The 25,897-nt window shown below is 34.6% G+C and overlaps 1 protein-coding gene across 2 annotated transcripts; it reads left to right on the top strand.

The window, feature by feature from the left end:
- The first annotated feature begins 241 nt into the window (after positions 1–241).
- Positions 242–21,849, top strand: LOC120329853 (uncharacterized). 2 transcript variants are annotated; one of them, XM_078118513.1, is made up of 18 exons: positions 242–1,303; positions 1,382–4,531; positions 5,045–5,237; positions 9,525–9,622; positions 9,986–10,219; positions 10,906–10,993; positions 11,967–12,088; positions 13,024–13,204; positions 13,786–13,895; positions 14,129–14,475; positions 15,096–15,230; positions 15,356–16,083; positions 16,533–16,717; positions 17,172–17,398; positions 17,927–17,995; positions 18,383–18,461; positions 18,888–19,068; positions 19,528–21,849. In XM_078118513.1, the coding sequence occupies exons 2-18, from the start codon at positions 3,624–3,626 to the stop codon at positions 19,570–19,572; spliced, it is 3,930 nt and encodes a 1,309-aa protein (XP_077974639.1). In that variant the 5' UTR covers positions 242–1,303; positions 1,382–3,623; the 3' UTR covers positions 19,573–21,849. The 2 variants fall into 2 exon arrangements, with proteins under 2 accessions (XP_077974639.1, XP_077974638.1); XM_078118512.1 differs by having other exon boundaries at positions 242–4,531.
- Positions 21,850–25,897: the final 4,048 nt, after the last annotated feature.

Below are 25,897 nucleotides of genomic sequence, written 5' to 3'. Positions count from 1 at the left end.
TAGTGCAATTTTTACTCTTAACACTCAAACAGTTTTCGAGACCCAAATTTTGGAGTTCTCCAATTTTTTTGACCAGTTCATACAAGCGTGTGATCTCCTTTGATGTAACTGCACATACGTTACCACAACATCGAAGGGCAGGCGCGCAATAATATTCGATTATTCGGTTCGATTCGGCGAAAATATTCGATTCGATTCGAATCAAAAAATTATTCGATTTTGGACAGCCCTAGTAATAAGTGAGAAATAAATCATGAGGTTTTGTCTGTTAAAAGAAAGTACCAGGGATCATATGGGAAAAACATGACCGCATGACGTTTCCATTTGCCAGTGTTCATTTGGAAAATAACTCAGTGATTTTAAATTTTCTTTAAACCCAACTTTTCAACTAAACTTCCAAGGTGACTTTAAACTAAACCATTGCAGCATTGTACACAGGAAAATTAATTGGACAACTACAAAACTATTGTATAGCTTTGGATGAAAAAGGATTTCTGCATTTTGTATGGCTGTGATTATCCTAGTTGATCGACTAAACAGTTATTAGATTATAATTATGATTATATCAAGTCTAGATTAATAAAAATTAATTCCCACCTATTACCATATTTCCTGGCGAAGAAGTCGCTTTTCTGGACCTAAATTTTTGGCCTGATTTTAGGAGGGTCTATTGGGCGAGTATGATAATTTCCATTTTTTCGAGGTGCAGAGGTGTGCTCATTATTTACAGATTTAATTAGGACCATAAAATATCTACCGCGATAGCATTCCTATAACGTCCCGTCCTCATCAGGTGAGTTCAAATGAATCGGCGTTCTCGCGCTGTGAATCTGAGATTTCAATGCTGTGACTACCATATTTGAAGTTGCCGCATTCGTGTGTGCATCACGAGTGAACAGCTAATACCGTTACACATGGGATTGCAATTTGTGAAAACTGTCAATTGTTTTTGTCAGCGTGATTTCACTCAGCATATGTTTTGTGCCACGATAATTACTTTATTGTTCTCAAAAAACCAACGGCACTTGTGAGAAAGAGTTATTACATAATCATAAGAGTATTACATAATCATGTGTGACAAGATGCTAAGATAAACAAAGAAGTGAATTCGTGACCCAGATTTTCTTGATTGAAAAGCCACATTATAAAATACTAAAAAATAGAAAACACCATTTAAGTTTTATTCTAGGATGGCCTGTGACAGATTAAAGATGATTTTTGACATTGCAAATTGGAAAAACATTTTGTGTTCTACAACTACCGATGGGGCGTGACCGACTATGATATATGTATAATAGTTTATGTAAAGTATATTTAATTCACTTTTTTAAATAAATTTACTCTGTGGGATATTATCGCTGACTTAAGGTTCTTTTCTCAGGGTGATATCCTTAAAATAATGAGTGACAGCATAGCGATGGAGCGGAATGAGTGTTGCAGCAACAGATCAGATATGTTTTTTAATTTGCAAAAATACAAATCAGAGCTATATATAATTGTACATGTTTAAGTCCACGGATTTGTGTTGGTATCGCAGATTAAATTGATCACTATTAATATATTAATGAAGCAACACATTTCGTTTCTGGAGATTTCGAGAGGATGAATGTGTATGTTACATATATACACTTTATATGTATATTTATTGCCCTTGATCAAATTGTACTTTCCGGGATTTTATCGCATATCTTGGGATTTTTATAGTGGCGATAACGAATTCGCAAAAGTGCAAAAGTATGTATCAAAACTGCACACATTGCTGTGTTACGTTGAGCACAATTACATTAAAATTGAAAGACAGTTTGAATTCCGTAGTTGTCATGAATTGAATATTACGCTACAATAAAAAATTAATAAGGGGTTATTTTAACGAATGCGTAAACACCTCCACCGCTCAGAAGCCGATACAGGGTAATTTGAGATTCCGATTTTACTGCCTGTCTTATTGAGAGGTTATATGCAAAAACCCATTTTTTCAGGCTTATAACCAGGCCTCGTCCTATTTACCAGGTAGACTTATTCGCCGGGAAATACGGTATTATCTTCATTCATAATATCACCAACTCACGTCAAAAAAGCAACAAACAGCTTCAAAAATTATGATTGATAGCAACACATTAAGCTGTTAAGCATCAAGTCCTACATTATTAGTATTATGGTAATTATATAGCAATATCAGATTTGCTATCTTCTAGCCTATTTTAGATTTGGGAACACTTTTTAAGACTTTTTCTCTCACTACGATGCTGAACAAGCAGGGCACCAAAACCCCTTTTCCATCTTTGTCTAAATGTCTGTCTCCCCTTTTGGTGAGGTCCTAGAAGTTGGTGTCACTATGTGATAGTCACTGGCCCATCACTGTATATGTTACTTTTTTGCTCGATGTTTAAAGCATTTTAAATTTGACAATAAATCGTATAGGTCATATTTTTGTATTGAAAAAAAAAATTAGCAGTTAGGTTAGCACTCAATTTTTCAGTGTTTGTACCAAAGTTGTAGAATTGTTTAATTTTTCATCGAAATTTCATTAAGAATGAGTAAGCATAGTCATGCTAGACCTGGAATATAGTAAAAAATGGCATGTCACTCATTACTCCATTGTTATGCTTCGTTTTGATTCTTGTTTGCCCACTTCAGCTAAGCAAACAATTTTTCAGGTAAGATATGGTGTGTTGTCTGGACATGAACTGTGGTCTTTGTTATAAAAGCATCTTTCAAATTATAGGAGTGATGATTTGTACTTATTCTGTGATTGTTGACAGGCGATGTTTGATCAAGTATGATTTATTGATAAACCATAGCTTAAGGATCTAATTTGTCAACAAGCTATGTGTGCTTAGGGATATAATTGATTAATATTGGATCGAACATAATATGTAGCAGTGTTGCCATAGAAACAGTATAAACATATAACTAAAAAATCAAATTCATGCTGCAAATTAGTTATAATGCATCATTTTTTCAATTTCTTGAGTTTCCTATGAACGCTGTAGTCAGTGCTTTTGTAATGTTCTGTTTTATTTATCTCTTTAATGTTGAAAACATGAAACCGTTTTTCGTTCATGTCTTTTGTCTCTTGAAAAAAATTATATTCAATTACGTAACACAATAAATTGTTACAATTGTGATTCAGAATCTATTGTGTTTCTTCCAACGCTTTGTTACAACGGGGTTTGTCAGTATCTGTCTGTGGCTATTTTAAAACTTTGTTATTTTAACGGATGTGTTGAAGATTTGTTTGAACTATTTTTTAGTTGAGATTATGACTCATGATTCATGAAGGTAGTTTTTACTGTGGCCCATGCAAGTTTGATTGTAAAATTTTCATCAGACTATGTCTTGTTTTGTGTTTTTAGATTTACTGGGCAACAGGCCTTGCACAACGTAATGTAATGGTATCTAGGCCGTAGTGAAATGATTTTTACGCTGTTATGGGTAATACCCACGTGATGTTTCACACGATAGTACTACGTTTCGTATTATGTCAATACAAGCTTGTAAGAGTCAACAAAACGAGAGAAATAAGTCAATAGTCTCCCCTATCAACCTCAAAAAAGTCTATTATCATCCATTTTATTGACCTCCCAGGCGGTAACCATAAATTATCTGAATTGTTCGTCACGATGTCTAGTTGTTTATTCGAGTGTTTGAAAGAGGCAGGACTTGAGTGCTATTACTCCACGCTTCAACGTAGAGGATTTGACACAGCTTTCAGTCTTCTATACCTTCCACCTGCTGAACTACAAGACGTTGGAATTACGACTGATTTCGATAGACAGAGGTTTTTACAACTTGTTCAAATTATTGCGTCATTTCATCAAGGTGGTGAACTTTCACCTCGTCGCCCACTTTCACCGTCCAGAAGTCCAAAAGTGAAGGATAGGACTTCTTCACCGAGAAGAAATTTAAGGACGGGAACAGACAGGCGTAGTTACCAAAGTTCAGATTCTAGTAATACATCAGAGGAATTACCTACTGGATATACATTTTCACCAAGTAGAAAGCAGCAAAACAGTATTGATAATCCACTGTTAAAGCGTGATAGGCAAAGAAATGTAAACATGCCCGTACCAATTTTGACGACAAACAGACTGCACAGGACTGGGACAAAATTCAGCCCCACTATGGAAGGTATTACATCTCATCTAGATGCTTCAGTGCAAAGGTCAAATGCATTTAGGGACCATGATGTTGTTGAAAATCATTCTGATTATCAAGACGGTTATAATAATGTCGCACAACCTGAGAATGTTCCTCTGCATATAAATTTCAACAACAATCGACCGTCTGTGCTACAATCACGTGCTGAAGATTCAGATGAAAATGTAATTGTTGCAAAAAATATCAGAATGTCCACAGAGTCCCTGAAAATTCAGAAAGTAATGCGTACAAAGGGATATAATTATGGGCTTCCCAGAGATGGTCATAAAAATAATGGTGTCACTGGTTTGACACCTAAAATGACGAGGTTTACTCCAGCAAGAAAATCACCATTTTCTAGAGCAAGACCTCATTCATCACCAAGTCCCAGGTAAGTCGATGAAAATTATTAAAAAAAAAAGATTAACCCTGTGACAGCGTGGAAGAAAAATATTTTACATGCAAAATGAGTTTAAAATACTTCAAATGCTCGCATGTAACCAGGGCGTAGTAAGTCAACATATTACGAGCATAGAAAATCATATTTCATACCTATTTCATTTTTTCAGTTAAACATGAGCCTAATAATAAGAACATATTCCAGATTACAAATTATTTTTTATAGATCAAGTTTGATATATAGATTATTTTTTTTGATAATCTCTATATTCCTGCAAAAGTTAGATTGGCCATTACTCTTTATTTTTTTGGTTAACTGAAATGCGCTGAATTATTTTCATTTGAAACGGGTGTTATTTTGAAGACTCATTGAAATGTGGCATATCCAATTATTCAGCTGTATCAATAGAATAATATTATAGATAGAAACAAGGCAGTTAGCTACAAATACCAAATTATTCGATGTTCTAAAGATGTCAATATCGAAAAATACTTTGTCTATTAGAGATTTAAATGGATTGCCACCAGGCCAATGTCGGATCACAGTTTGTGTAAGAAAACGTCCCATTCTTGAACCTGAATTCAAATCTGGAGAATTTGACGTTGTAACCTGCAATGACGAAGATGGTGGTAAAGTTGGAGGTCTCATTGTTCATGAACTAAAGCACACTGTAGACATGTCTGAATTTGTACAACAGGTTAGTTGGAAAATTTTAGAAAAATTGATTTTGGTTTCAATATTTTAAAACAGGAATTACCTTAGTATTTGTATGGACACATAATTAAGGATAATTTTTTGTTTGTTAGTAATTTCTTTGTTGAACATTGCCGTTTAATAAAGATCAATATGAGGTTTGATTTATCTAAATTTTATCAACATGAAACTATGTTGACTTCTCTTGATCAAACAAAGATATCTAAGCCTAACAGGAAAGATTACGGTCCTTTTAAATAAGAGATGCTTACATATCGGCATATATCAGTAGTCGTTTCTTTAGGCCTCTTTCAAGCGAAAGGTGTGATTTAGCACCATAAATAGAATAATATTCTCTAATTCATATTTATAAATCGCCATACATTAAACATATTGGTCAAAAATAAAAATAACAGATAGACAGTATTTGATTTATTGATGTACATGTTTAATAAATGAGCCTAAAAAGATCAGGTCATGGTTTTCTATCAAAATCATTTTATTTATCACATTCCTGTCTTATGAGTAGGGGTGGGCAAAATCGAATATTTTTTTCGAATCGAATTGTTCGAATATTTTTTACGAATACCGAATAGTCGAATAACGAATATTTTTTTTTAAATACAATGGGGGTCCGTCGGAGGTCGATACTCCCTTCGAAAATTAGAAGAAACTTTGAAAAATCGGCAACAAAGCGTTTTTTATTTACTGGTTAAATTCATCAAAATCGCTAATTGTTTTTGTCGCAGCGATCCTAAAGTTCGTAATCTGTATTCCCGCCCGATTCATTTTTTTGAAAGTATTAATTCTTGCGGGTCGGCGAACATCGAAGTTTTATATATTAGGTATACCCGTGCGTTGCCGTTGAAATTTTTTTAAAACTGTAAAAGTTTCCAATAACGCGTGCAATAGCATTTTGCTATAATCGCGGATTGTTATTATCAGCGTGAGGTGGTATTTAGGCCGTAAACAACTTTATGTTGGTTTTATCTTCTCTAAATCAAAAATTTTCCACAGCGTTGTGCGACGTTAACGATGATAATTTTTTTATTTTTGTACACACATGGAATTGCGAATCCGGCGATAGTTTAATTAATATACGTTCATCGGCGGCCAGTTTCTGGGGGCATCGCAAATTTTTTGATTGAAAAGCGGCAATATAAAATACTGAAAATAAAACTTCAAACAATATGAGTTTTATTGAGGCCTGCGACAGTTTAAAACCCCCTTTTTGACATTGAAAATCGCAAAATTTCGTGTGTCTCTCGCACACATTATGTTTGGCCGGCGTTTAGAAAACATATCATCACTAAGATCGACGAAGCACTGTTAATTGTGGGCGGGATTGTCCATATTATCCATTACTTCAAATTGCCGTCGAAAATTTTCTTTTCAACATTATAAAAGGTTTGAAACGGACAACTTTCCCCGGGTTGTGATGATATATATAAGATAATCAATCTAATGTATATTCAATCAATTTTTATTGTGCTAAAATAAATTTTAACCTGAGATATTACAGCAGATTTATGGATTTTTTGATGTTACAAGTCCTGAAAATAAAGAAATCAAAGCTTTATATATTCGAGCAGTTTACCACACTTTATGTCCGCAGATTGCCGTCGTATTTTAAAATTGTGAAGATTTTATTTTGTCGACTCAACCGCTGGTTAAATTGAAGACAATAATAAAGCAAGACATTTTAAATATGCCCTTATCGGTCACAAATTGATTACTTTGCACAACAGAAAACTCATTATTCATTGCAAAAGTCGGCTCTTTTAACAAGTGGCCTAATCGCGGCGATGAATATGTATTTTTGATTAAACTATATATTCTATATGTATTTTCATTGTACGAAATGAAATTGTACTCTACGGGATTTTATATCAGTTATTGAGATTTTTCTAACGGTGATAACGAGTTCGCAAAATTCCAAAAATACGTATTTAAATTAAATACACCCGGCAGTTTATCTCATACTTTTATGTTCAAAGATTGCCGTGGCATTTTGGAGAAGTAATGTTTTAATTTTGACTCAAGAAGAAGCAACCGCGAGTTACGTTTGACATAATTAAATTAATATATAAAGACATTTTGGAATCCCGTAGTTGTCATGGATTGATCATTTTACGCAACAGAAAAATAATTATACGCTGAAAAAACGTCTCTTTCACGAGCGCGTAATCGCGGTGACTGTTGAGAATTTCCGATTTTTTAAATACATCGTCATACGTTTATAATTTACAGAACAGAAAGTTCATGAATTAAAGCAACGGTGGGGACCTATTTTGCAAAATAAGGAAATGAAACGATACGTTAGGCCGGAAAAGAAATCAAATAACTTCATAACGCAAAGAAAATTTGTCGCTTTTGTATGTTAGCGAGCGCTGTTTCTGAATTCTCGCGCAATTCACGATTCCGAATTCCGTGTTGAAGCAAAGCGGCGCAGGTCACGTGTACCGGGTATTCGAATAGTAAAATGCCATTCGAATATTTTGATATTCGATATTCGTTATTCGAATATTTTGCCCAGCCCCACTTATGAGAAAGCATTTTTTATTTGTTTTTTTGTTAGAAACCTTTTATAGAGCACAATTATATGTCGAAAAATAATATATGCCAAAATAACTTTTTAATAATACTTTTCTGAAATATGCTAATATCAGTTATCATAGTAATTTTACTTAGGATAATATTGTTTCCCTACTGGAATTCAATTACCAAAATGTTTCCATGGCCAAATAAAAGCAGTTTCTGACTCATTTGAAGAACGAACAGTAAAGAAAGGAATTATTCAATAATATATTAATTATATTATCAATATGCTTAGTATTATTGGGTAAGATACATTATTAGTGCGTTTACTTTTTAGGGGCCAAATGGTACATTAGCCTCATTATCATGCCGGGCAACAGATGTACTGTTTAGGCGTCCCTAGAGATTGAAACCAAACACTCAAGGCATGTGGTGATCTCAAGTTGTTGTGTATTATCTATCTATGAAGATTAGATATCCCCATTTATGGTGATGTAAACGACATTAATAATAATGCAAGGAACATTTACCGGTTACATTTCAATTCTTTCCTAAATAAGTATATTCGTTGTTTTAATCTCTTGATTTTAGGGAAGGTTTAGAATAGTTATTTTACTTTTTTTTAAAATCTATCATTTTGAGAATTTAAAATGTCTCAGTATTTAACCAAAAGGCCTTCATTCAATTTTTGAAAACTGTTAGAAACAAGAAATTAATTAAATTATTGCTCATCTTAATTTTCATGCTTTTCCCAATTTTAACGCATTTGATATATTGATCTTTATTCATTCTTTGCTGCACATAGCTAAATTTAGAATATATATTAAAATTGTATATGGGCCATTCCAAGCAAAAGTTGAATTCCATCAATTTTTTTAAAAGTGTAGAGAAATTAATTTTTTTGTATTTTTTATATCAAAAGACATCGAAATTTTTTGAACTGCATTCATTTCACCGAAAAAGTTAAAATTTCACCCAGTTTTTTGATGGTTTATAAAAAATGGCCTGAGATGTAGAAATTTTGGTATAATTGAGATATTTTGTGATGATTCGTGACACAAAGTGTTAGATTGTGTGATACAGTTATTTCATATGAAATAGACGCACTGGACTTAAGTTAATAAAGTTTAAATGTTTGCAGTGCTGTAGGACATTTCTTAACCCATTTAACAATTTATTACCAGAATTTTAAGAGATGATAGAGGCCGCTGTTCCGAAGTGGAAAAATGTCCTGTAGTGTCACGTCCTGTCGTGTCACATACAATATGCACACTATTGGCATGGATTTACAGTGTTACATTAGGTAACTTGAGCAACACATAGATGGGCCCTTCAGCTACTGCACCAGAAAATATTATGGGCTCCTGCTGTATCATCGCAAAAATTTACAGCACAACACAATGTACTGTTAATGCATGGTGGATTTGCCGTCCTGTAGTGTCACACTATATTTTACTTTATTTTTTATAACTACTAAGTAAGTCTTGGGTGTAACTTTTGTGCAATTTTTTCCATATTCAATAAAGCAACTGATTGGACAACGAAACAAAACATGTAGCTGAAAATGTGAAAATATATTTCATCTAACAAAATGCAAAATTTCTGGAATTGTCCTGTAGTGTCACTTGGAATAGCCTATATTAGAATAGCTGTTGCTGCATTTTTTGTATATTTTCGTTTGCAGAAATTTTTCTAATATTTGATTTATTATTAAAACTGAAGTTTCTATTAATCTCCATTAATATTGTTTTAGAATATTTTTCAATTCGATAAAGTATTTGCCGAGCGAGTAACAAACAAAGACGTCTACGAGGGTGCTGTCAAACCGATGGTCGATTGGACGATGACACAGTAAGCTATTAAACTCTTCTCAGTGTTTGATAAACACTCTACTAGCGTCGATAAACACTTTATATCTAAAACGTGATTGACTCCACAAATTTTATAATCACTCACAAGTATAATAATACCATATTAATGGTTTCTGAGGTACGATAATAAATATTTTTATATCGTGGTTTGAAGATTAATACTTATTCTACCTCCTTGGGTAATGGATTTTCCCGAGCTAAATATAAATAGAATGCCAATGTCACCTTTAGGGCGGATAAAAACCACTACCAGGTGCACTGTCTGCTAATTTTGTTTGCTTTACACCAAAGTTTACTTGCAGCTTTCCCTTTGATATCGTAATAACGATCTTTTATTGTCCAGGAATCATAGAGCAACTTGTTTTGGATATGGGCAAACTGGAGCAGGGAAGACACACACTCTTCTTGGTGATGATTCCGAACCTGGCGTCTTTTTCTACGCTGCTAAAGATGTTCTTTCACGGTTAACAAGCCAGCACGGGAGAACTAATCGTGGAAAACGTGGTTTTTCACTTTGCGTCAGTCTCTATGAAATTTATTGCAGTCGCATATTTGATTTATTAAATGGCCATAACAGGTGGGTACCATTTGTTTCTTTGTTACTGATCAGTGTGACATTTACAACATGACCTTTGTATTATTCCCAACATCTCTCTGAAAGTTCAATAATAATTCTTGTTTGTTCAGATGTCTGACATCTTTTTGTTTTGTTTTTCAAAGTGAAACTAAACAGAGTATTGTGGATTTTTTTTCAATATCACAAATTACAATATTGTTATTTTAATGAGACATTTTATAGTGTTACTGCCTGAATATTAAAACTGTTATTTGGCTCACAAAAAATTCCCTTTTTTCATATACCGTTTGTTGAGTTACAAACAGTGGGGGCCGAAACATAATAAACTACTATTTCCGGAGCATTCCAAAGCAATATTTTTGACAATGAAATTTGAATACCCATATATGTAAAAATCTAGTCAAATCTAGCCATTTAATGAGTTTGAATTCGGGAATGCAAAATAGTTATAATTAATTGAGCAATTTGTCTATATCTTCTATAATTTTCAGAAAATCAATATTAGTCTTTTTGTCTAAAAACCTAAAAACAACAATTTTTTAAATGAAAGTATTTTAAATTATTTATAAATTAAAAAATAAATAATACTGAACATAACTTAGTCTAAATCAATTCAACATTTCTTTGATTATGACATCGTTTTTGAAGCATTTCGAATACTGATTTCTAATCACTATTGTTTTCAGACTACAAGCTCTAGAAGATAGCAACAAGCAGATCCATATTCATGGTTTAAAATCTGTAATCGTTAGCAGCATGCAAGCATTGCAAGAGGTATTTTAATTTTTTTTAACTGTGTTGTAACTCTTTATGATAAGTTTTCATATTTCTTATCTATCTGTTTGATGAAGATTTTAAATTTTATCATTTTTAAATTTACAAAATGCAAGATGATATTTTGAATAAAATTTTGTTGGGAATTTATTTTGTCTGTGACAGTACATTTTCAACAAAGGCTGACATTTCAACACATTGTGAAATTAATATTAACCGTGGCATAAAGACTGTACGCGTGTAAATGTATATTCACCATTGACACCTGATATACCCGATATGTTTTTCTTTGTTACAACATCCCTTGTCATTACTTTTCCTTGAATACAATAACAAACTATTGTTATACTTTGTGTGGATTGATTTCCAAGCGTCGTTGCTGAAGTGCGTATTGATGGATTGATATTTTTTTTATAAATGTTTTAAAATGTAAGGTGGGGACATGGGATTTGAACCCAAGATGTGTAATCTTCGATGCCAACGCAGTTAAGTCTATCGCTGTAACGATTAGGCCAATGCTCAGCTTCAATTTATTTCACATTAGCGGGGGTCAATTTATGATTTTTTTTATTGAACATTCTTCATCAAAGGCTTTTTTCAGTTTTTTGATGCCATTTAATAATTCTGTAATATCCATCTTAAAGAATACATATGTTTACTTTTCGACCATTTATTGTTGTCTTGTCTATATATTTAAATATAAAATTTTACAATACTAGAAATCAATTTTGTTTTGTTCCTGTCTGCATTGAACTTCTTGTACTTCTGCTTTCCATCTCTTTGTTGTAAATTTAAAATTATGAAAACATTTCTTGTAGCACCCAATGCTTATGATGTAAATACGGAATAAAACCTTTGAGGGTATGAGATATCAAGTTTCATATTGGAGACACAATGTCTGTTATATTGTCAGATTGCCAATATGAGTATAATTATTACACCATTGATAGAAATTTCTTCGTATATCATTCAGGTTGTTCATCAAGGACTGAGCAGTCGTAGTGTTGGTGTAACGGGAGCTAATCAGGATTCATCAAGATCTCATGCAATCGTACAACTTACAGTTCGAGACACAAACAATTCTGAATTCAGCAGGTAATGTACCAACACAAATTTTTATGGTTTCATAGCTCCTAGCAAGCAATTCAGGGGTAACCCTTGACTTGAAATTGTGTATAGTATTCAGGGCAGTGGTTCCCAAAGTTGATTGATCGTGGGGCCAGAATTAGAAACGAAAGGATATTCGCGAGCCGGGAGAGGGTAGTGCCCACAACCACAAGTGGCCATTACAGCTGCTGGTACGTATAATTACGATAGCGGTATAATTGAATTGTTAGGAACATAATATATGTGTCTAAACTGATAATAACGTAACTGATAATTGGTGGTATTTAGAACACAAAAAGATGAAAACATAGAGTGTTAAACTATCTTACTCAAGTTTTGGCGGGCCATATTAAATCGTTACCCGGGCCGTTATTGGGCCGCAGGTTCGGTTTGGGAACCACTGATTTAAGGTGTCCGCCTGATGGGACCTTTCTAATATTATGGGGTGAATTTTTTTTTAATTTTATATGACGTTGCTCTGAACAAGGCTCTGCTCATACAGCCACTATTTTAAAAGCAGCTACTGTATTTTGGAAAGATCAGAATCGTCGCGGTTCGGCATTGCCTGCCCAATTTATGAAACCCTGGATGAGTTGACGGGCGTGGGATTTGAACCCAAGATTTTGATCTGTGATGATTTGGAGTCAAATAACCTTTTTCCACTAAATTGCAAATATAGTTTTATTATTCGCTGTTCTATTAAGTTATCCTGTTTTGTCAGAAGAAATTAGAATATGACCTAACAAAAAATTTATCAATCGTTTAACCATCCTTTTAGCAACTACCTCACATATACATATTCAAAATGGGAAGTGAGCAAGGAGAAAGGCTCACCAGTTCAATATACAATATCCTAGTACTTCAGTATTTCATAATTAGGTAATACTTGTTTTTCATGTTTATAATATTCATTACTGTTTCAGGTTGTCATTTATAGACCTCGCTGGGAGTGAACGTGCATGTGATGCTTTAAAAGATTCTGATAAGCAGAATAGATTGGAGGGAGCTGAAATCAATCAAAGTTTACTGGCGTTAAAAGAATGTATCAGATCTCTTGATCTTGCTTTGGCGCACACACCTTTTAGGCAAAGCAAGCTGACACAGGTATGCTTTCTCTTTTAAATTGATACCACACGGGGACCCAAAAAAATTGAACCCAGGTCATTTGGAACATATTCTAGTGGGTCTCAAACAGAAGGCCGTATACCACAATGCCCCAAGGGGGCGTAGACGATTTTTTGAGGGGGGCGAGAAGCTAATAAAAAAATTTAATTGTTAAATTTGATCTTCCCTGCCACATTTGTTTTTAAAGCTTTTCATTTATTTCATTATTTAATTTTCATTTATGTATTTTCAGCATTTCTTTCGAATAAAACATACTTTCGCCTTACTCTCTGTTAATTTGAGTTTATTGTAGGCTAGTTATTTTGAGGTGGGCCGCGAGACTTGACAATTGAGAACCGCTGTTCTAGAGAGAACATAAATTTTGTGCAAAGCGTCTTAGATTGCAGAAATTTTTGGGTACAATCATACACAAACAGAAGTTGAAGCGGGAAATACATTTTCTGTAATTCCTAGAAGTAATTAGAAAATTTATGGCTTCTGTTTTTTTGTAAGTTTAAAATTGTTACTATTTCATATTTGTTGTTGTTGTATAGAAAACTATTATTTTTCTTTATTACTAGGTCTTGAGAGACTCTTTCATTGGCAACAGTAAAACTTGTATGATTGCCAATATTTCTCCTTCACATGGAAGTTTGGAACACACAATGAATACACTGCGATATGCAAGCCGGTGTGTAAATGTTAAATGTTTTTTTAAGATGGGTTTTGAGCAAATTCATAAGAATAATGGCATGATTTTATTTGTTTTTTATTGAAACAAATGTCATAAAAATGATTCCTTTGAGCAGTATGAGATACTAAATCAAGTTATTTCGAAAAATTAATACATACACCAACATAATACAATACCGGTACCTTGAATTTTTTGGAAAATTTTAAATTTGTTTATTTGCTCGTATTCAGAGTTAAAGAATTGCATCGTAAACCAGGATCGACTCCAAGGCAGCAGCGTTGTCGCTCAACAGCGAATTCAAATCGTTCTGCACAGAGACGTCCGTACACCGCAGATCCAACGTTTTCACAGGCACGGCCGAGCAATACAACATCGCGTACTCCTACATTACAGATTTCGCGTTCTGTATCTATTGAGAGCAGTATGCATGTCATGGACTATACTACTGCGTTCACAGGGAATGGCAGGGAGATTCCTAGGACTCCTCCTCCTACTAACTCGAACAGTATGCTGGATTCAACCACTTCAGCACATGAAACGCCCCAACCAAGAGGACAAAGCATAGATCTTAGGCTTGGTAAATATATTTATTCGCAGAACTTTGCATTTTTGCATGTAAGTTTTTTATGAGATGTTTATTTGTGGCTTTCTCTTCGAAGAAAGCCCTGTACAAGCAATTTGTAAGGAGTTAATAATTTTGGAAGACAGGTTCTGTTTTGAGTGTAACCTGCAATATCAATAACCGTGGGCCCAGAGAGCAGTTGGGGGGGGGGGACTGTATTTCTTTTTTCCTTCACAAAAAAATTCCTGTTCTTCATAATTTCATCGCTTGATAAGGTTATTTCACATTGATGTTCTCACTTTGTTGATCATCAATTTTTTGAACATAATTGGGTTTTGAATATAGCAGTTAACATAACACTCTCAATGCCACTGGAATGGAAAACAGGGGAGCCATGTTAGCTAAAATTCTCTGAAAGGGGGCCATAAGCCATAAAATGTTGGGAACCACTGCCCTAGGTCTTCGTACCTATGAATGATTTATAGCGGTGACACAGATAAAAGACATACTATTTGAGAAACAAAGTATAATAGGGCAATGAGGTTATTTCACAGCTCTTGTTATGATTATCTTTGACAAACAAATAATTCAGCTTCATAATACCTCAACAAAATGCTCACATTTTGTACAAACAGGTGGTAGTGAATCAAGAAATGTTCCTATGCATAAGAAATCGTCTATTTTTACACCTGAATCAATCGCTGCAAGTTCTACACCTAATAAAAAACCAAATTTGCAGAAAGAACGCGCAAACAGGCATGTCCTAACAGGTAAGCTTTTATATTAAATGGCTTGATATATAAGCAGTTTGCCATATTTTTATTACCACTCTTATACCTAGTAGGTATGTTATGTATTGATTTTGTGAAACTCAAATTTTTATTTCAATTTTAAGAAATTTCTACAAATGAAACTACAACGTCCAATAGTACACCCACCTCAACACCGAGATTTTTAAACGATACTGAATTGGTAGGCGGAGTGCCTGTTACATCCAGTTATACAAAGAGTAAACAAACACATTTACAACAACAAATCGAAAATATTTCAAATGAGAGAAAACAGAGTCCGAATACAACTGAATCAACAAATGAAAGAATAACTTCCGTTAGTACCTCAAGAACTTCAAAAGAAAAATCATCGGAAAATTATTCCAATTCAAGCTCTGTAGCTGTTGAGCATGGTTCATCGCACGAACAGAATCCAACTACATCTTTAAATTCAAATCAAGAAACAATTTTAAATTCCACCAATCCAACTGGAAAACATAATTCAAAAACTTCCCACAGAAGTATTTCTGAAAGTGAAATCTCTGATACCGATAAATTATCATCGAATCGGCGAAAGTTTGAAGCGAAAAGTGAGAGGAGATCTTCAACGAGCGCTTTACCAAACACAAATGAAATTGTTGCTAAGAGTATTGTTTCTAAATCTCAGGATGTTACTTCAGTTAAGGTGCTGCCAGAAAGTACTAAAAATCCAGGACTTCCATCACCGCAGAAATTCTTAACACATCTCAAAGACAAACACAGTATAAAAACAAAAGCGCTCAAACTTCAACTGAGGAAAGCAAGGCACAGGGCGCAAATGGAAAATCGAGGATCTGAAGCAATAGAAGATGAGGTAAGTATTGCTATTTTGAGACACACTGCTCTGTCGTTTCTCAGTTACATTAGGTTCATGGAATAGTCAATACACATATTATCAAAGTTTATCATGTGCATAAATTTTATGCTTTGGAGATTCACAAACCATCCTATTCTCTATTGTTTACCCTATTACTATTCAAGTATTGGTTGATGTATAGGCCAGAGATTGAGCTTCTTTATTCCCGAGTCAGTGCGTGTGATCTTGCTCGGAGCAAATTTTCTCAAAAAGTTGTGTACCGCGTATGTCTGCTAACTATCAATATCATAATATGTATTGTCTCATTTGATAATAAATAGAAGGGAATTCCCACAACATCCTGTCATGGAATTTTAACTGCCTACCTGTTGCCATTATTGAAACTCCCAGGCTCTGGCTATATGACTAAGCAATCATATTATTGTATTCATCTTTTGAAAACTTAGGGGCAAAGCAGTGATCATTCAGCATCAAGTTCATCAAAAAGCAATCCGTCTACATCTTCTTGTTCTACATCTCGTAGCAATTTAACTTCCAATGTACAACGACATCATCAAGAATTGAATTCACAAATCGAAGCATCTAATGCTGTGGGACCGGTTATTGTAACAAACGCACAAACTCCACCAAGGTATGAGATGGTTTAAATTCATTTGATTGGTATGAATTTTGATTTCGCTTTCCATTTGATCATTTGGATGACATCGCCATTCATTTGTAGTATGTTATTATATGTTTCTTTTCAAGTCATGCACTCAGAGCAACGTTCTGTATCAGCAACGGGTGACATATCTGGGGCTACAATATTCTGAAAAGAGACTAATTATTCTGGTTTAATAACATTTCTTACCCATTTTATTACCTTTTTGTAAAGTGGTGTCAGTGGGATTTGAACCCAAGATTTTTAGAATGTGGTAGGTTATCAAAATTATGTAGCATAGTGGGTACAGTACAAGTAACTACTTGATAATAATCTGGTTAAATTTGTTTCGAAATTAAAAAAAAAAAAACCTTTAATGTATTATGATTTCTTTCACCACTAAGTTTTTTGGACGCAATTTTCTTAATATTTCTTCTAAATCTAGGTTACCTTCACCTAAGTTGGATCGGTCCCTGCCACGTCGTAGTTCCAAGGTACTGTATGGGTCATCGTCTCGCAGTGCTTCACCAGGTACAGGTGGACGTAATACTCCAGATGAAAGAAGCTCAGTTTCATCCAATCCAGCAACAACGACAGGCCTTACCTCAGCTTCTGAACTTCACGCTCGTCTAGATGCCGCTGCTGCCTCTTTGAACAAACATAGCGACAATGGTTTGTATTCTGTCGTTTTGTTCTTTAATTTTGGTATTACTTACAAGTAATAGTAATTATTCAGTCTTGTTTAGATTTTTCAAAAAAATTTCCATAAAATCTACTCAAAGCAAAGCTACTCACACTCTCTCTAAGTTGATGATCAGTCTTGTTTATATCGGTAATTTTTCTTTACAAAAAAATCTACTAAAAACGACCCTACACGCACTTATGCGAAAGTGAAGCACAGTCTTGCTTAGACTTGTACTTTTTTTTTTACAAAAAAATCTACTCATAGCGAGATTACACGCAGTCACTCGAAAGTGAGTATCAGTGTTGTTTGGATCAGTGATTTTTTTTTCAAATCTACTCAAACCAAGGGTACTCGCACTCGCTCAAAATTGAAGATCAGTCTTTTTTATATTTATTGGTAATTTTTTTTTACAAAAAATCTACTCTTAAGAGAGGTTACATGCACTTACTCGAAATTGAGGATCATCCCTTTACATATTAACCGTTGAAAATTCTAAATTATCATATGTTTTTCAGATGATACCAGAACCTCTGATTCAGAGAAGTCATTGTCTTCATCAACAAAGAATAGAGCTATAATAAGAAGTATGTGTTTTTATTCTTTTTAGCTGAAGAATATTAGGGATATATCTTATTGGTGACATTGTCGAATAAACTGAGCTGAGACCAGAAAGTGGTATCGATAACAGCTGGGGCGCTGTGATAGCCTAATGGATAAAGCTTCAGACTTAATTGTGTTGGCATCGCAGATTTAAAAAAATCTTAGGTTTAAATGGCCCCCCATCTCACCCATGGTGTAGTAAATTGGGAGGCCAAACTGGAAAGTTCGGACCCTTTCAAGTAATACCAGTTGCTGCTTGTGTAGTGCATTGTTCAGAGCGAATGGCGTGAATAAGTGTTTGTGCATACATGTATAAAATGATTATTGTATAAAATTTAATAGTATTCAAACTTTTTTATATTTTCACTCAGAATCAAGAATATCATCGTCCTCTGACAAAGAAAATTCAGATGGAAGAACAAAGCATGAAGAACGTGTTCACAGAGCACAGTAAGTCTCTCTCACTTCATATTCCATATTTTGACTACCAAAATATCGGATGGAATTTCAGTAATTTAGTGGCCCATTTATTTGGATTTAAATAGCAAGAACAGTTGCTCCTCGCCCTCAGGAGCGCAGCCATGATTTTTCAAAAGATGGTTTCGGAATCGGGAATTTCCTGGTAATGGCTTCGGAAACAATTGCCGCTGTTGCTTAACTTGTTATTGAAAGAAACGACTTTTTCAGTGTATGATGTATTTTGTGGTGAATATTCAATGCATGACAAATATAAAAGTCCTGAGATATAAATTTGATTGTGTTTAATGCAACTTGTGGTTGCATCAAGTGTGCATATAAAAATATTATAATAACTATATTCATGCTTATAGAAAATTTTTTGGCACTCATACAATTTCTATTTCTTGTTTTTCCCAGGAGTGAGGTTATTATCGCACACCAAGAACATATTTCAGAAATATTGAGAATAAGTATCGAAGAAGAAAGACTTTATCATGAATTGAGGGATCAGTGGGGACAAGGAACTCCATTTGAAACATACACAAAGTCTTTAAGAAAATTACTCACCAGAAAAACACAAAGTATAGAAGCCTTGAAGGTTAGTTTTATCTTGTAATTTTATGAGAGGGATGGCTCAAAGCAGTGGTTCCCAAACTTTTTCTTCATGCAGCGCTGAATTATCAGGAAAAAACCTTCCAGTGCACAATAGAGACAGACACTGCGCAACAGAAAACAAACGACATAGAAAGATAAAATTGAATTAATTGATTCATAAACACAGCATTAAAAATAGAAAACAATAATACATTTCTAATGAATACAAATGGAAATCAGTCGATCATATATTAGTTATGTCCAACAACAATTTTTGCGCACACTTGGCTTTTATTTTGAACCTAAAGTTTTATGAAAATATATCATATTTATATTTTTGCTGTAACAACAAAAAGATTATGTGATAAAGGTAACTTTTTCAAAGTCTCCGACTGTTTGGACATATCTTAACTATTTGTTATATTGGATTATACGATGCCTACCACAATATATCTTTTTGCAGGTACAATTGGCACTCTATGAACGTGTCTGTAATGCTCCTACGTGACTTTTCATCAACCGAAGTCTTCTTTTGTTACAGGTCAATCAAATAAACCAGGAAATTTAATACTTTTTTTATATAAACCATTTTTCATTGTTTTTCACTAAGCCATGTAGTTGAGTTTTGGATAATAATTAGGACAAGATTATGTTCATTTTGGCTGTAACATATTTAGTAGAAGTTGTTTTATATTAGAGGACTGTAGTTTTAAAAACAATCGCAAGCATGAGTTTAGTGTACACCAATGAGATTCAATATTAGTGTAAATATAACCGTATTTACTGCAGTTACTTCATAACAAAAGTGAGTTTAACAAGTTTTTGTTAAATTAGTTATTACTTATTAAATTATGAGTATATTTCTTGTTCATATAACACAGTGGTTCTCAAACGGTGAGGCGCTTCCTGCAATTTTTACAGGGGTCGTGAAGCTGAAAAAATAAACATATTTGTTATATTTGATCTTGCTTGGCTTATTTTGGATATTTATATCCATGTATTTTCAATGTGTTTTTTGAATAAAACATATTTTCGCCTTACTATCTGTTATTTGTAGCTTATTATTAGCTAGTTATTTTTGAGGTGGAACGCAAGACTTGACAAATTCTGATAAGAGGGCGCAACTTAAAAAGTTTGAGAACCGCTTATCTAGTGTTTTTTTGCCTTAAATTATTCTACATATTTTAATTATTGTTGCATGAATAAAAGATAGTTATATATTCATCTGTTATTATTTGTATGATTGAAAAATTTAATTTTCTCCAGTACCTTGTGATTACAAATCACAATGTGAAGATGATATCTGGTTGTGATTTGATCTTCCAGGTAATGAATCTCTGATTGAATGTTTACTTTTTGTTACTTTTATATATCATTTATATCTTCACGTAGTGCTATTATAAGTCCATTTTTCTATTCTGTGTAGAAGCATACCATATGCTTCAATTATTTTTGCCTGTATTTGATTCAATTTAAAATACACAAAATTGGACTATTTGTTTTTGTAATTCTAAATATTTGGCCTCAATTTATTCAAGTGTTTGCACTCACTTTTCAAACTGTGTTCAATAATTTAGTATTTTTTTTGATTATTTAAGAAGTTGCCAAATCAAATCGTCTTACAACTAGAACCTTATGTTGCACATTAACACTTTTTCATCTTGATGACTAGAAATACTGACTTTTTAAAGCGATATTTGGGATCATTTGGAAACAGAAGGATATTAAAAAATCATATGTTGAAATAATGAAACCATAATAGTTTTTGCATCTGGAATCATAACTGGCAAACAATTCTCAAAGCAGACCTTGACTAGAAACTAGCCGGGAGTCTGCAGTTCTGCTTTTGATTAAATTCCCTTATGTACTTTTCTCTTCTTCAGGATAAAGATGAAACCCTATCCCTAATAAAATTTGTACAATGTACGACTGCAAATCCATGTAGTCCCTAGTTAAATTTAACTGTAATAACGTTGTAGGGTAAAATTTGGTGTTCAAATCAACCCATGCACACCACCTTACCCAAGATATATTGAATTGCGTGGGCAGTGCGGAAACCCTAAGATTCTGGTTCTATCTAAATAATGAAGCTCCTTTGCTTGTTTGCAGAGCTGTAACTAAATTTTATTATCTATTTAGCAACTGAATATATCATCTTTATTTTCGACTTGTCCTCCCATTATATGCGAATATAGGTATTAAAACATCAGTTGCTGGGTCTCTATATCTTCCAATAATATGTATTTCAACTTAAAGCTCTTATATAAACCTTAAAGTGGAAGTATTTATTTGGAATCTTTCAACCGTTCAATATGATTCTCAACTTGTTTCCTTTTTCTGATTTGCTTTGACAGATTACTAAAAAATTGTATAATATTTCCATCGGTTGCTCATTTTTTCACAAGGAATGTTCTGCAGTTCAATTCATTTTTATTTTTGCAAGTTTGAATACCGAATAAGTTATTTATGTCTATCAGTGCTCCACTATTTTTTTTTATTTGAAAAAATTACTGTGTCTTGTTGATTTTGGTACTCTTTTCAAAACCTTACAAAGCTAGTGAAAATTTGATATTTTAGATTTATTTTTGTTACAAAAATGTATATCTTCAGTTTTTTATTTCAATTTTTTGTTACTTTATATTAATATTATTAAATATTTGCATTAAGTAGGGTTATACGGTAGTTCAATATTGTTTTGAACAATCTTTTGAATGAGTTTCCCGAATATTTTTGCTCTTGTCATTTCGTCGATCGGAAAATATAAGTTTATTCATGCATTGTCAAAGTATGGGTCACAGTTGGGAGATATATGTCAATCATCCATCGGCAAATTGAACATCGGTGGTCCTGTTACACAGATCAGTGGATTTCTGGTAGAAAGAAAGCAAATTGTGTGATAGCGAAGTTACTCTTGGGGCTTGGGGAAGAACGGACGCCACTCGATTTTGGGGTTGTGGGGTCTAGGAAAATATACAATTGACTCTCCGAGAAACTTAATGTTTGATACCAAGAACTTCGTCGTATGGAAGCCTCGTTTCATACAGTGTTAACAACGCTTAGCGCACATATTTCAAAAGTTTTATTCATGCAGCTTTTTCAAGGTTGCGGCGGACAAGTAGCGGTTATCCTGTCCATTCCTGGCAAAGGCATGAATATATACAAATATTTCGTGATCTCTCTTGCTTTCATTTTACTGTGCCTTTTCTGAATGACTGATAGAAAAACGATTTGATTGTTTTTGTGGGAAATTTAGCTTCTATTATCACCATTGGATATATAAAATTCCTACTACGGCAATTACGAATCCGTGGCGTTAAAAAATAAGGGAAAATAATTCGGGGAAAACGTGTTAAACTTTGATTTACAGCCCTGACGAGATTCGACTGTTTTCCCGGCCACAAAGGTCATAAATCTCATTCCATTCGGCCGTGGCGCCCTCTAATGGGTGGAAACAGGTTACTTGACAATACCTTGAAAATAAATACAATGATATCAGAACGACTGAACATCGTTGCGATTTGGCTTTTTAACGACTTCCGAAATTTCCGTGAGGTATTTATCACATGACACGAAATCGTCAAAACTTCTTATTAACTGTGGAGTTCCTCAAGGCTCAACTCTTGGAGTTTTATTTTTTCTCGTGTATGTTCATGACCTTATCGCATTAATTTTTTACCGATTCTTGCGCATAGGTGGTGCGACTGGTTTTCTTAAATGCATGGGATTTCGAAATGAATTCTGTAATAATCTGAAAGGATGTTGGATTCATCAAGTCTGTGTAATCATCGTGATTTTGCATCCGAGGAAATTTGGGAGTGCGACTTATGTTCCGACTCTCGTCGTACATAAACAGAGACAGATAGTTTTTTAACTCAAACTGCACAGCACTAATCAATATGCCATATACTTTAAATAGCGTGCCAGTTTGTGTTTCCAGCGTAATGCAAGGGGGCTTTTCAGCAGTGGCGTTCAGGAGGTTCGGACGAAACCTGTTCTTGTTGAAGACGTTAGACGACCGCAGCAAGTGGGATACGTACGCCGCAACTGACAACTAGCCATATATGCGTCGTTTCGAAAGTTTCATATTGGATTTGTGTAAAGCGTTTTATTTTAGTGCATCTCAGATAATCACATAAATATATTTTCTGAAATGAGAGTAACCTGCTGTTACAGAGTTACAAAAGTGAACCGGTTCTAAAAATTTCGAATCCCACCAATGATCATTTTGTCACTGACAAAGTTCCACTGATTCCATTCTCGATATTTATTTCGTAGTATCTCAAAATAAGAGAATTTTGGGTGCGTTGCAATCCAGAAGAGAAATATTTATGATGAAGTAGTACAAGATTCGAAATCTCTTTCATTGAGTGAACGTTCTATAATATATTGAATATACTAGGCTTTTGTAGTTGCTTCGTTTATGTGGTATTAGAATTTGTGTCATTGTTGCTATGCGTTCTATCATCAAGCATATATACTACATAACAGGGCGTCATCAAATATATTTGTGAATTATGGTGACAGCACATTTGAACCTACGTACATTTAAACCCGTACATCTGAACCCGTAATTTGAACCCAGGACAATTGCACCTGTATACTATTGCACCTACGGACATTTGAACCCATACATTTCCACCCGTGGATTTTAGCACCCGCATATAGATTGAACCCGCGGACATTTGAACCCGTGTACGTTTGCAACCGCGTACATTTGAACCCATGTACATTTGCACCCGCGGACATTTGAATCCATGTACGTTTGCACCCGCGTACATTTGAACCCATGTACATTTGCACCCGCGGACATTTGAACCCATGTACATTTGCACCCGCGGACATTTGAACCTACATACATTTACACCCGCGTACAATTGTACGCACAGACATTTGCACCCATGAACATCTACACCCATGGGCTAGATGTCTTTACATATACACCCTACTAGCGTCTTTACATATACACCCTTATCCTTATATGCTATGTATATACTATAGTATATAGGATTGGAAGGTACACTTAGGATTCTTTCTCCAAATGCATACGTTGCGAAAACAATCAATATTACCATGGAATTCTCGATTATATACTCGAAGGCTTTATTACAACTATTTTCTATATATTTAAATTATATTATATTATACTCCGTCTGTCATTGTCATCGCAATTGTCGATATCATAAGACTCGATGGACAAAATGTTCCGCTGTCGAATGCGAGCCAAAATTGGGGAGTATGATTTGTGCTTTGAACGGTCGACGACTCTTGAAGAGCGCGAGCAAGGATTTTAATTGATGTGTTAGTTCGATCCCGCGCAAAGTTTTTCCTCGCATCAATGCCCTTTTCCCCTCGCAGATAGTTCGATCCCGCGCAAAGTTTTTCCTCGCATCAATGCCCTTTCCCCTCGCAGACAATTCCAAACTGTTTCTTCAGGACGTTGCAGCTGCGAAGATGACAAGTCCCTTTGCGAAAACGAGTTGGAAACATGGCGCCTACATTTTCCAAGACCACAAGAGGAAACGACTTACTGATTTACAAAACCCACGAATATTGTGAGCGAAATGTTCGGGTTTCAGATGCTACTCATTGGCGCTGCCGTCAGTTTAGGAAATTTCGATGTAAATCGACTGTTGTTACGATCGGTGAAAATGTAATAAAAGAACTAGGATATCACAGTCATTCTGGCGACAGCATTAAGACTGGGTTGGGATCATCTGTGCAACATTAAAAGAAGCAGCATCAACACCATCAAATACATCGACAAGATATATTTTAGGTGAAGTATTGAATAATAGATCAACAGATGTACTAATGCGCTTGCCAGGCAAGTCGACTCTGGAGGCCAATATACGCAGAGTAAGGCGACAGAAAAATTGTTCACGTACGAATAAATTGTTCACGTACGAATCCTACAAGTGCAAGCTTTGATATTCCGAGCGAATATTTAGATATCATTTTGCATGACACTGGCCCGGAGGATCGTCATCGGATAATGGCCATTGGAGATCGATCACTACTTGCACATCTAGATAGTGACACATATCTTGGCGACGGTACATTTGATGTGGTGCCCGATATTTTCTTCCAGTTGTATACAATTCACTGTAAAGTGGGCGCATCCTATCCACCATGCGTATATTTCCTATTACGAGACAAGCGACAAGAAACATACGTTCAGATGTTGGAAGTGTTGAAAATCATTTTCCCAAATGCTAACCCCACCAAAATCATTGTTGATTTTGAAATAGCAGCTATCAATACATTCCATGCACAATTTCCTCTGGCCGATATTAAAGGATGTTATTTTCACCTGTCACAAGCTATAATTCGAAAAGTTGGTTCTATCGGATTAAAAGAGAAGTTTGAATGTTTACCCTTTTTCAATCTGAAAATTAGAGGTTTGGCAGCTCTGGCTTTTGTTCCCATTAACGAGGTTGCCGAAGTCTTCACCTTGCCTTGCGACACCTTCGAAGATTTGCCAGAATGCAATCAACTTTTGCAATATTTCGAATCTACCTACATTCGTGGACCTCAAGGGGGTTCACGTCCAAGAGAAGCAAGATTTCCCCCTCGATTGTGGAACTATGCCAAAGAGATTGAAATGATGCCTTCGGCCCCAAGAACAACAAACGCTGTAGAAGGATTTCACAACGCCTTACAAGGAATGTTCCGATGCAAACATCCGAGTATATGGGGTTTGCTGAATGGCCTACGAAAAGACATTGCGGTCCACATTTTGACTGCGGCAAATGCTCATGTAGGAGTTACGGCCCACCAAAGATCAAAGTATGTACAATTTGCTGTTAGGTTGTCAGTTAAAGTTTTTTCATATG

Source organism: Styela clava, chromosome 12 (assembly GCF_964204865.1).
Source record: "Styela clava chromosome 12, kaStyClav1.hap1.2, whole genome shotgun sequence".
In the NCBI taxonomy this organism is placed as follows: Eukaryota; Metazoa; Chordata; class Ascidiacea; order Stolidobranchia; family Styelidae; genus Styela; species Styela clava.
Note: the sequence above shows the minus strand (reverse complement) of the source record. Positions and strands in the feature narration are given on the sequence as shown.

Bases quoted from the DNA above. Each gene is read 5' to 3' on its own strand.
- LOC120329853 (XM_078118513.1), top strand. From the start codon at position 3,624: ATGTCTAGTTGTTTATTCGAGTGTTTGAAAGAGGCAGGACTTGAGTGC. The intron at 16,718-17,171 runs GTATGAGATGGT...TTCTAAATCTAG, and splicing joins AACGCACAAACTCCACCAAG to GTTACCTTCACCTAAGTTGG. The intron at 19,069-19,527 runs GTTAGTTTTATC...ATCTTTTTGCAG, and splicing joins AAAGTATAGAAGCCTTGAAG to GTACAATTGGCACTCTATGA.